Source organism: Oratosquilla oratoria, chromosome 9 (genome assembly GCF_046742065.1).
Source record: "Oratosquilla oratoria isolate Oo_2021 chromosome 9, ASM4674206v1, whole genome shotgun sequence".
Taxonomy (NCBI): Eukaryota; Metazoa; Arthropoda; class Malacostraca; order Stomatopoda; family Squillidae; genus Oratosquilla; species Oratosquilla oratoria.
The window spans coordinates 55,864,408-55,876,907 of NC_134785.1; the positions used below are offsets into that span (position 1 = coordinate 55,864,408).

The following is a 12,500-nucleotide window of genomic DNA, read 5'->3' on the forward strand; positions in this document are numbered from 1 at the left end:
ATATATATATATATATATATATATATATATATATATATATATATATGATGAGGTGAAAGTGGCTACGGAGTAGGGGAAGAAGTAAGAAAAGGTATAGAGGGAGTAGGAAGAAGCGAAGGAGGCCAAAGTGTAGGGGGAAAAAAAGTTAGAAAATTGTATTCTATAGTCGACGTGAAAGGACAAAAGGTAGGCTTCAAGTTCTGAACTACGGAATGTCGCAAGACGCACCTTAGAGTAGTGGATGGGCGGTGGTTCCCATGTGTGACTCCTGGAAACCACGCGGTACACGCACAGCGTCAGTAGCGACATCTGGATCAGACTGAGTACGGCCAAGACAGCAAGGCAGTACGCCAGCTCCGCTGCGCTCCAATGGCAGACAACCTAAAGAATGAGTTAGTTAGTTAGTTAGTTAAGGTTTATTCAACAATATAAAATACAATTTATACATACATATATACAAAATTTTTACAAAATTAGTTGTTGAAAAGGGAGAGCGAGAAGCAAAGCTTATGGGGAGTTGCTCTCCCTTTAAGGATTTTTTTTTTTATTAATTTTTGTTACATGTTAGTATGATACATACATACACACAAATATACATATATACACACATACATACATACACATATATGAGGTGAAACTGGGTCTTTGCAGCAGGGTATCATCGAACTGAGGTTGGCTAATCTACCCTTTTAGTTCTGTGGCTTTCCTTAAATAGAGAGTAAAATCGACAGGCGGTAGACAAGCTAAAATTGTAATGTTACTGTGCATATCTTTTTATGTATGTATTGATATATGTTACATCCAGTGCAAAGTACATATAAAAGGAGGATTACAGTACTATATGCGTCCGTAGAGGGAACGCATGTATATGAATATACACACATTTATACATCATATATATATATATATATATATATATATATATATATATACATATATATATACATATATATACATATATATATATATATGTATGCATATACATATATATATATATATATATATATATATATATATATATATATGCAGCACTCAATGGGTCCCAGTGAACAGATATACATTTATCAACCACAATTCACTTTCATTCTAAGCTATCAACGTCTAAGAACTCGAGGAGACATATATGCAGAAATTTATAAATAATTTTTTTTTGCATGTATGCCTACTCGAATTCCTCGACGTAGATGGCTTAGAATTCAAGTAAATATATATATATATATATATATATATATATATATATATAATATTATGTGTGTTTATATATATATATATATATATATATATTACATATTATATATGTATATATATAAATATATATATATATATATATGTATATATATATATATATATATATATATATGTATGTATGTATATATAACAATCAATCAATCAAATCAGCAATCCTGAATCCACTGCTGAACAAAGGCTTCCTTCATAGCATTCCATATTCACACCACCGCGCCAACCTCTGCCACGTCACTCCTGCAAACTTCTCAATCTTGTCTCTCCACCTCCTGTCTGGTCTCCCTCTTCCACGCTTCCCATCTCGCGGCGTACACTCAGTAACACACTTGCTCCATCGCTCATCAGTCGTTTGCACTAACTTACCTGTCCTATTCCACTTCCTCTCTTTCACCGCCTCCACAATATCTTTCACTCTAGTCTGCTCTCTCACTCAATTGGCTCTCTTTCGGTCTCTCAGCGTTATTCCCATCATTGATCTCTCTATTTTCCTCTGTGCAGTCCTTAGCTTTGTTTCCATCGCCTTCATCAGTTCCCAAGTCTCACATCCGTAGATTATTACTGGCAGAATGCATTGATTGTAAAACTTTACGTTTCAAACATAAAGGTAGACAGCCTCTCAGGATTTTATTATACTTACCAAACACTTCCCACCCAATTGTAATACGTCTTTTTATTACATTATCATGATCTTTTGTCACTTTCACCATCTGCCCTAAATAATTATACTCTTCAACTTCTTCAAGACTCTCACCATCTATTATAATCTCTTTGAAATTTCGTGTTGATCTTATTCGTTTTTAAACCTACTTTGAGACTATCATTGTTCAGATCACTCAGCATATCTTGCAATTCTTCTGTTTTCTCTGAAATAAGAATAATATCATTATTCTTATTTCAGAGTAGAAGACTTGTAAGATATATATATATATATATATATATATATATATATATATATATATATATATATAAATGTATATATATATATTTCACATTAATTCTTAGCCATCAACGTCAAGGAATTTGAGGAGGCATACATGCAGAAATTGGTACTTATCAATCTCTGCATGCATGTCTCCTCGAGTTCTTAGACGTTGATAGCTTAGAATTAAAGTGAATTGTGGTTGATAAATGTAAATCTGTTCACCACAGGATTATATTTCTCTCAGTGATTGTGCTAATATCTCATTCGATACAACCCATCCTTGTCGGCTGTCTGCTCAAGTACCTACATACATATAACAAAGGCTTTTTCCCCCAACACGGGGGGTAGCTAAAAAGAAAAAGGCATAGAAACCACTCCCACCCGTTCCATTTCCTATATATTCCACTCCCCTCTACCCTCCCTCTTATCTTGGCACCTCCTGGATGACGGGTCATCCCTGCATCCTGTCCACTGCCCTGGGTCAGAAGCAGTGTCACAAGACACAGCACATCCACAGCAAGGCCGCTTCATAAATTCGGCGACCCCCCTCTCCGTCCCCCCCTTGTAGAAAAGGAGAAGACGGGGAGAAAATCCCTTCGGGCTGCGTCTAATTTTTCTCATACATACTTCCTCACCCCCCATCCCCCACCCACGCCCCAAGTGCATTTGATTGTTCATGGGAACAAAGCTCGATTAATGTGTTCAAAACCATCCCCCTCCTTTTACACTATCCCTCACTACCGTCATACGAATCTATTCATCTAAAGCACCCCCCTCCCCAGGGTTTAGAAGGTCGTGTTACCTGTGTTATATTAGCACCTTGGACCACCTCGCTGGCACCCACAGTACTCATAGTAACGGTCGTCGTCTCCTGTTGTGATGAGGGCGTTTCTGTGCTGTAGTAAGACGCTGACGTGGCGGCAGGCTGGTTGTCGGACGTCGGACCGTGTTCTGGAGCAATGGTGCTGTGTTGGGATTCTGCGCCCGAATCTTCTGGAAGACGGAAGAAATTATGGAAATTGGAGAAAGAAAAGGAAAAGTGAGTGGGAGAAGGAATTAAGAGAAGGAGATGGAAGAAGAGAAAGAGGAAGAAGAAAAGAAGAATAGAATGAGAAGAAGAATGACAAGATGAAGGTGAAGAAGAAGAATGAGTAGAAGAATGATAAAAGGAACGAGAAGAGGAAAATTTGAGATGAAGAAAGAAAAAGAAATAATAATAATAAGAAGAAAAAGCTTAGCTTGATTCAAGTCTATGCGCCACAGCAAGGTAGAACCGTCGCTGAAAAGGAAGAATTCTACTCGCAGATACAAGAGGTGGTGGAAACAGATCATTGTGGTGAAAACTTGATCTGTACGAGAGATGTGAATGATCATGTGGGTGTTGAACTAGAAGGAGTGGAATCTGTGGCGGCCGGGGATTCTACCACTGCGCCATCGATGTATGTGTGTATGTGTGTGTGTGTGTGTGTGTGTGCGTGTGTGTGTGTGTGTGTAATAATAATAATAATAATAATAATAATAATAATAATGATAATAATAATAATAATAATAATAATAATAATCAACGGTTTTGTGTATAGCAGCATTTCTGCTGAAAATGTATATCCTACAAGATTAAAACAATATAAAACTATGGCAGTGAGAAGACGTTCTTACAAGCACTCAAAAACTAGACAAAAACAGCAGGCTAAGTAATAGGTGTGTAGTACAACAGTGTTAATTCTAGTTGTTGATTAAGTCTACAAATGTCGGTGTGTGTGTATTCACCTCGGATCTGCTGCAGTCTCTGTCGAGACAGCCAGACACCACCCTACGGCAGTGAGCACAGAGCTCATTATTTGCCGATCTCTGGGTAGGTCTGTGTGTGTGTGTGTGTGTGTGTGTGTGTGTGTGTGTGTGTGTGTGTGTGTGTGTGTGTGTGTGTGTGTGTGTGTGTGTGTGTGTGTGTGTGTGTGTGTGTGTGTGTGTGTGTGATAATGCATTGGGAGTGGGAAATATAAAGACAATATGAGAGGTCTGACCTTGAGTGGTAGTGGCAGGTCCTCCGGTGGACGAGAACAACTCCGAGGTCCCTGCTCCCTCTCCTGTAGAAGGCGCAGGAGTAACCTGCTGGTGCTCGGGGATTCCTGTAGTGGAAAAGGACGAGAGTCCTGTAGGAGTCGTTGCCGAAGTCCCGGTGATCTGAGCTTGAGGGGTTGAATGCCCAGGAGGAGGAATAGAGGATGCAGTCAGGTCCTCTCCTGCTGCAGCAGTTTCGTTATCATCTTGGGCAGGAAGACCATCCAAGGTAGCCTCTCCAGAACTCTCGAAAGCTTCCTGTCCATCCTCATGCGAAGGAGGACTGGGCGTCGTTTCTGGCACCCTTTGAACTGATGGGGTGGTGGTCGAAGTTGCGAGCGGGTGTGATGTCCCCGGAGATCCCTGTGTCGGATCCCCAGGCTCTGCATCGACGCCAGAAACCACACCTCCCGTGCCTGAAGATGCTGTGGCATCACCTTCCTGCTGGGGGTGCGCCTCAGGTGCCGCCGTAGTAGTCTGTGCTATTTGAGCCCTTACGAACAGGAAGCAGAGGGCGAGACAACCTGGAAGTGAGAGGGAGTGTAACCATTACTAACCATCACCCACCACGCATGTGGTCCACATGCTTGCAACATAGCAAGACTCCCCTTCTTGCTAACCTTGCATTTCCCACAACATGGATTTGTGGAAGGCTTTGGGGATGAACTCTTGCACATCAACAGTACAACTAAATGTGCGCACCCATACTTGGTTAAGAACAAACGCACACAAAATAATTATAATGTTGACAATAATGACAATCATGATAATGAAGATAATGATAAAAATTATAAAAAAAAAAAAAGTGAGGAACCAGTGCCAGCGGACACGTAGCGCTGACCGAAGTCGTTATCTTTGCACTATGCGCTTGGACGGCCACTGCTGGGATTCGAACCCACAACTAAGCGAATGCGAGTTCATTACGCTTTCGATTAAGCCGCCAACACAGTAAAAACTATGATAATTACGGTAATGATGTTGATAATACTGTAATAATGATGATGGTAACAATGATGATGATAATGATATTAATAATAATAATAATAATAATAATAATAATAATAATGATAATAATAATAATAATAATAATAATAATAATAATGATTATGACAAAAAAATTAATAATGATAATGATGATAATGCTAATAATAATCATGACAGTAAAATAATAGTACATATACCAACGGCTTTTCCCCCTTACAAGGGAGGTAGCCAAAGTCAAAGGCATAAATCCACTCCCACCAATTTCATCCCCACATAATCCACTCCCATTCACCACCCCTCCCTCCCTCTTTTCTTGGCTCCTCCTGGATGACGGGTCACCTCTGCACCTCGTCCACTGCCCTAGGTCAGAAGCAATGTAGCAAGATACAGCTAATAATAATATAATAACAATAATGACAGTGGTAATAACAATGATAAGAATGATAATATTATTATTGTTAATAAAATAATAATAATAATAGTAATAATAACTGTAGATTTGTAGCTTGGTATCTACATTGGTTTGAGTGAGACAAACGAGGTGAAGTTACGTTCGCTTTAGTGTCTCCATCTTCTCTGTCTACAAGTACGAAGCAGCCTCCGAGCAGAACTCGGGGGTTGCCAAATTCTATTTACAAAGGACAAGATGCCTGTTGCCACTAACCTAAACAATAATACTTATTTTCTCCTATATCTGCAATGTACAATGGATGGACTGAATCTGGACTTCCAGTATCCATGTATGGGATATGTTTACATAAGATATCCCATTAAGCAAGATTCGGGCTCTTTTGATCAAAATATAAACTTAAGCTATGGACATTTTAAATGTGATAAATTGGTAACCCAAACAGTGACCAAGATCTTTCCGCCAGATTGAACCATTTTGTGCTGGTCAGGTCGATGGAGGTCAGGCAGGTCTCTCTTTCGCATTGTATTGTCTCCCCCTCCCCCCTATGGTTGCTACCTGATACTTATATTTAAACTTCTCTGTATCTTTCATTTAGTCTGAAGATGTAATATACGAAAGCTCTTACTGTCTACAAGTTTCCCTTCTCCTGCGGTTATTTTGAATATATGTGTATATATATATAATATATATATATATATATATATATATATATATATATATATATATATATATCGCCCCCACTGCCATGTTTCTGTCTTCTATCGCTCCATCCTCCCCCCCCTCCCGCCACATCTCTCTCCCGCCACATCTCTCTCGCTTCCCCGCCATATCTCTCTCCCTCACTCCCGTCATGTATCTTTCTATCCCTTACATCCGCCATATTTCTCTCACTGTCTTCCTATCCCTTACATCCGCCATATTTCTCTCACTGTCTTCCTATCCCTTACATCCGCCATATTTCTCTCTCTGTCTTCCTATCCCTTACATCCGCCATATTTCTCTCTCTGTCACTCCTCTCTCAATCATCCCCCACCCCACCCGACACATCTTTCTTTCTCTCACACTTTCTCCTGTCATATTTTTCTACTCTCTCTCCCACCTGCCTTATATCTCTTTCTGTCTACCTTTTCCACCGGTGTACCTCACCCTCCAACCTAATCTAACCTAACTCAAAGTCAACCCAACTCAATCAAACCAAAGGCCTCAGAAACCTAAGGAAACGATGATGACGTGAGCTGTCGTAGTGACCGCGACGTGTTGCAGAAGCAAAGTCGGTTGTGTCGCAAACGAAGGAAGGGGAGGTCGTCGCTGCTTTTTTGTTTTCAAACACACAATCTCGGCTTTGTCGAAGTAGACTAAACATGAGGACAGGGTAGGAGAAACATGGCCTTTCTCATCGGCGAGACAAAGGTCCTTCAGGGTTCTTATTCCCCAGGGGAGAGGAAGATTTGTAGATTCTAAATAAAAAGTTTGTTGTTGGGCAGAACAACATCATTTAAGTGCTTCACTGTTATCAGAAGGTAAACAGAAACGGTTTTTAACCTGACTACTAATACGGTGACAATTTCTCACAGGAATCGTATCGTCTGTCATTGACCAATATAAAGTATTTAATGTAATGTAACGCGTTCGGCTGAAGAAAGAAGTGGATAGCGTTCCACGGTCGCTGACGTCACTTCACAGGCACTCCGGTAGTGAACGTCACCGCGCTTAATCTATGTTAACAACTAAATCGTATAAAATCGTCCTGTCTTAGGAGAAGTACCACCTGTTAAGAGGGTTCAAAGTTAAATTCCGCTTTATGCGTACAGATAGAGAAAAAAATATATCCCGACAATTTACTGATATACTCTCTACGCATCTGCTATCAACCGACGCATGAAACTGTCGTATTGTAATCCGCCACGACCGAAGAAACAAAGTATCTAGTTTTATTTCTTTTAGTGTCGATTGTTCGGGCAAGTGAGAATTAAATATTTTTTCGAAGAACGAAAAAATATATATTTACAAAAATAAAATGCCCGCAAAAGGCTGCTCCGGAAAGGTAATTTGAATATTGCCTATTTTAGTTTGTTCGATTAGATATAAGCCTTTTCGTAATCTACACAAGACTGAGGTTGATTCTATGGATGCAGGTAAAAGTTGTTGCCTATAGAGTGATATATATATATATATATATATATATATATATATATATATATATATGTGTGTGTGTGTGTGTGTGTGTGTGTGTGTGTGTGTGTGTGTGTGTGTGTGTGTGTGTGTGTGTGTGTGTGTGTGTGTGTGTGTGTGTGTGTGTGTGTGGCTCTTTGGTAAGTAGCTAGACCAACTTCGTGGTTATGTTATATTCTCGTAAGTGAGTTAACCCTTGTTATCCATTGAGTCACTGTGGTCTCCATTGCCATATGCAACAAGATATTAATACCAATAGGAACATCACGTGAGTACAGAGCTTTTATTAGCGCGACCTTCCGCTTGTTCGGGCACTCAGGATATGCAATGAGGAATATCAAGGGGAAGATTGCTGCTACATCAAGTAGGCCTTTTAAGAACCTAAAATTCCCGGTTTTCCTTATTGATCAATACAAGAAAATGCAACGAAGATCATGAAAAGTTGTAGACAACAAAGCGAAACAACCACACGATTCATCTTACCAACCAGTTATTTCTAGTTACCCTCCGCACCTTATTCCCTCACTCATGATTATGTCCATCAAGAGTTGGCGAATGTCCCCATCACCTTATTTCTTCCGCTTACGCATTTATCCATAGGCGGATAACAAATATCCCCCTGCACACGGATACTCCTCATCCTCCTTAACAATCCCTGGGCTCCAGGGACCTTCCCCTGTTCTCCCGATGTCCTTATTCGTAGTCGTGTACGACGACAACCATCAGGAGATTCAGAAGACCTCAGACCGATTCTTCACGGGTTCGCGATGGAGCGACTTCGGAACCTCTGTGTCTCTACACTTAACGGCCAATATCCGTCCACTCAACCAACACAAACATAAACTAGAGACTGCACACCAAACGCAAACACCTGATCCGACACATTACACGCAGACCTCCCCGCACAAACTATTTGTTAGTTGCGTCTCTCCTCCGTGCGGTATACACGAGAAAGCGTGTGTAACTATGTGAATATCGCTTATTATATTCACTATTACACGCGGAAAGTGAATTCGACTCACACATCGTAGGAAATATACACACACTTCACATATATACATATACCAAAGGCTTTTTTCCCTCTTACAAGGGAGGTAGCCAAAAGACAAAGGCATAGAAACCACTCCCACCCATTCCATCCCCTACATACTCCACTCCCGTCTACCCTCTTCCCTCCCTCTTATCTTGGCACCTTCTGGATGACGGGTCATCCCTGCATCTCGTCCACTGCCCTGCCACTTTACAAGAACAAAAAATCATGCCCAGTTGCACTAACACACATTTTCTTCAACTGAAATTCCCTTCACTTTTAACCTTTTCTCATACTACATCAGGTTCTGTTTAACTCTCACTAAGAAATGTCTGTGTTTATTCATTTCTCTACAACTATGTCTCAAACCATTTCCCCTGTTTTTAATTGATGTCGATGCAACCTCGATGTCGAAGTCTCCTTCCACTTATCTACTGAGCCACGACACAAGCCCTAATAAATATCCCTAAAAGTGCTTAGTATCAATAGCCCCCTTTTATTCAAGCCTATCATTTCATTTTCCTACAGACTACTCCTCCCCTTCCAGAAAAACCAATCCCGCAAAAGCGGATGGGCTGTCCTAGGCAGTCCATAATCCATGCATTTGATAAAGCTCTAACAAATGGAACGTCGCACTGATACAGATTTAATCTTCAAATGATGTCTCTTTTGATAGACTTCTCGGCAACTGACAATTACATAAAGAAATACCCCAGGAGTCTGCTTTGCCACTTGCTTTACATTCCCCCCAATTGATCTCTTTGCAATGAAAGTCTACCACAAGGACTATGCTGTTACTTTGTTGATCTTTTAGGGAGGGAATTATGTTCAACAACATTTATTTATTTTTTATTTCAAGCTCTTGCCTTAGGTGTGTGTGTGTGTGTGTGTGTGTGTGTGTGTGTGTGTGTGTGTGTGTGTGTGTGTGTGTGTGTGTGTGTGTGTGTGTGTGTGTGTGTGTGTGTGTGTTGGTGGGGGGTCATATATCATTGTGTGGTCTTTTCTAATTAGCCCTTTCGTTCTAATTTCTTAATTCAGATATGCTTCTTCCACAATTATCAAATCGGGGGTGAGTATATATATATACATATATATATATATATATATATATATATGTGTGTGTGTGTGTGTGTGTGTGTGTGTGTGTGTGTGTGTGTGTGTGTGTGTGTGTGTGTATTCACCTTGGTCTTTTGGATCACGTGCTGGACTCGTGATCGACAGCTGTTTCCCTCCCGGAAGAGAGCTCAGAGATCGTATGACCGATTTATGGGTGACCTTACAACGCTCACACACACCCAACTCCCCGCCCACAAGAGTTGGAGTAACGACTCGAAGCGCAGCGATACTGAAATTATTTCAGCCCTGGGCAGGATTCGAACCCGGGCCGCCGTAGTGACAGTCTGGGACTCTACCAACCGCGCCACCGAGTCGTGTGTGTGTGTGTGTGTGTGTGTGTGTGTGTGTGTGTGTGTGTATTCACCTCGGATCTGCTGCAGTCTCTGTCGAGACAGCCAGACACCACCCTACGGCAGTGAGCTCAGAGCTCATTATTAGCAGATCTCTGGGTAGGTCTGAGACCACTCACACTCCACACACCGGGAATGCAAGGTCACAACTCCTTGACTAACGTCCCGTACCTACTCGCTGCTAGGTGAACAGGGGCTACACGTGAAAGGAGACAAACCCAACTTGACTCCGCCCGGCCGGGGAATCGAACCCCGGTTCTCCGGCTTGTGAGGCCAGTGCCTTACCAATCCGCCTGTGTGTATTCACTTGGTCTTTGGATCACGTGTTGGACTCGTGATCGACAGCTATTTCCCTCCTGGAAGAGAGCTCAGAGCTCGTAGGTCCGATCTATGGGTAATGCTATGACCTTGCACACACACACACACACACCCAACTCCCCGCCCACGAGAGTTGGAGTAACACCCCTCAGCGCTGCGATACTGATATTATTTCAGCCCCGGGCGAGGGTCGAACCCGGACCTCCGTAGTGGCAGGCCAGAGCTCTAACCACAGCGCCATGAGAGGGGTGTGTGTGTGTGTGTGTGTGTGTGTGTGTGTGTGTGTGTGTGTGTGTGTGTGTGTGTGTGTGTGTGTGTGTGTGTGTGTGTAAGAAGTGTACAAGTGTCTTGTAGCTGCATTAGCTTTCCCTCCTCTCTTTAGAGCTCACTCACTCCCACGATATCCCATTTGATGTTTTCCAAAAGCAATCATTTTTATCTCATTTATGTGGTAGAGTTGCGGGGGTTTTGGGAATTGACGAACACGATGGAAACAAGGCCAAGTGTAGAAGAAATTGTGGAGGCGATAAAGGAGTGGAAGTGGAATTGGGCAGGCCAGAAACGATGTGTAATTGATTGGACGCCCGTGATGACAAGTGATTGAGTAGATAGAAGGTAGAGAGACGAGAGAAAAGAACTTGTTGGAATGACCGTAGAAGTCTGCCAAAGGGAAACTGTTTATTGACAAAAAAGACTATGTAAAAAATTCTAGGAATTAATAGAGGTAATTATAATATATAAGATGAAAATGAATAAAAGGAGGAGGGGGAGGGAATAAGAAGAGGAAACGTACAGAAAGCGTAGGCTGCTCGTGCAACTGCATGAACTTGACCCACGGTATATCAAAACTATGCAAATATGTTTTCTGTTGTATTTTCATAAACACAATTTTGTTTTTAAAATACATAATAACGAAATGTATATCTGCATATTTTCTTTATATTTCATAGGTCAATTTCGGGTCAGCCAATGCACACTACACAAGCGGATCATGTGCAGAATGATTTCAAGAAACAAGATACCATAAGTTAAACACAATCCTGAAAATTTTCTTTAGTAAATACTAATTTTTCTTTACCAAAGTATTTAAAATAAACAGATATATAAGTGATTAAACAAACAAGTAAATACAAAGGAAATAAAGAGACAGATTAATAAAACAAAGGAATGTAAACAAACAACGCCCACAACGGTTATGGATTTAGGGTTAGGCTTTATAGATAGAAGATTGATGTAACTATCTTTAATCTCATTCTCTCGCGAGTGATTAATTAAAATACTTGTTTATCTGAAATATAAAATTATATCTAATGTAAGACATCATCCAGACAATAAAAATAAACAAGCAAATTAAAATTTCCAGCGTGGTAGTTGACGCTAGCCCGTAGTTCTCGTGATATGCAGTAGTAGGCTATGTTTCGCTGGTGCTAACCAACGCTTCTATTATTTAAGACAACATCGTGTCAAAGAGCGGGAAGGTTTAAGGAAGATAAAAGTAATGGTAAATAGTAATATTCAAAAGCTATCGTCATTCTTCTTTAAATGGAGCTTAGGCTTCCGTTTTTAAAAAGTGTCTTGTGACTGGTTCCTGGTGGTGGCACAATGCTGAGTGGCTCGAAGTTGTGTATCGTTTGGGGAGAGATGTTTTGAAATTCCGTTTGCGAAAGAGGCCAACTCGTAAACAGACGAAAGATAGTTCCAGAACCTTGCATTGCGCTGAACACAAAGGTCAAGCCTACAAACATAACCGCCATTGCAAACGATGAAGTTGCAGAAACGAAAATGCCGGTGCATCAACACATACAGACAGGTTCATCGTGTTTCTCAACAATTCACGAACATCATTTGAGAGGACAGCAAACATCCACAATCTGCAGACTTCGACGAAAGAAT

At 41.0% G+C, this 12,500-nt stretch overlaps 1 protein-coding gene across 1 annotated transcript in view; it reads right to left on the reverse strand.

The window, feature by feature from the left end:
• LOC143028431 (uncharacterized) overlaps window positions 1–12,500 on the reverse strand; it is a 34,478-nt gene that overhangs the window by 1,343 nt on the left and 20,635 nt on the right. The window contains exons 2-4 of the mRNA XM_076190517.1: window positions 4,189–4,749; window positions 2,970–3,160; window positions 229–381 (exon numbers count right to left, since the gene is read on the reverse strand). Coding sequence (XP_076046632.1) covers window positions 229–381; window positions 2,970–3,160; window positions 4,189–4,749 — 905 coding nt within the window. The remainder of the gene's footprint in view (window positions 1–228; window positions 382–2,969; window positions 3,161–4,188; window positions 4,750–12,500) is intronic.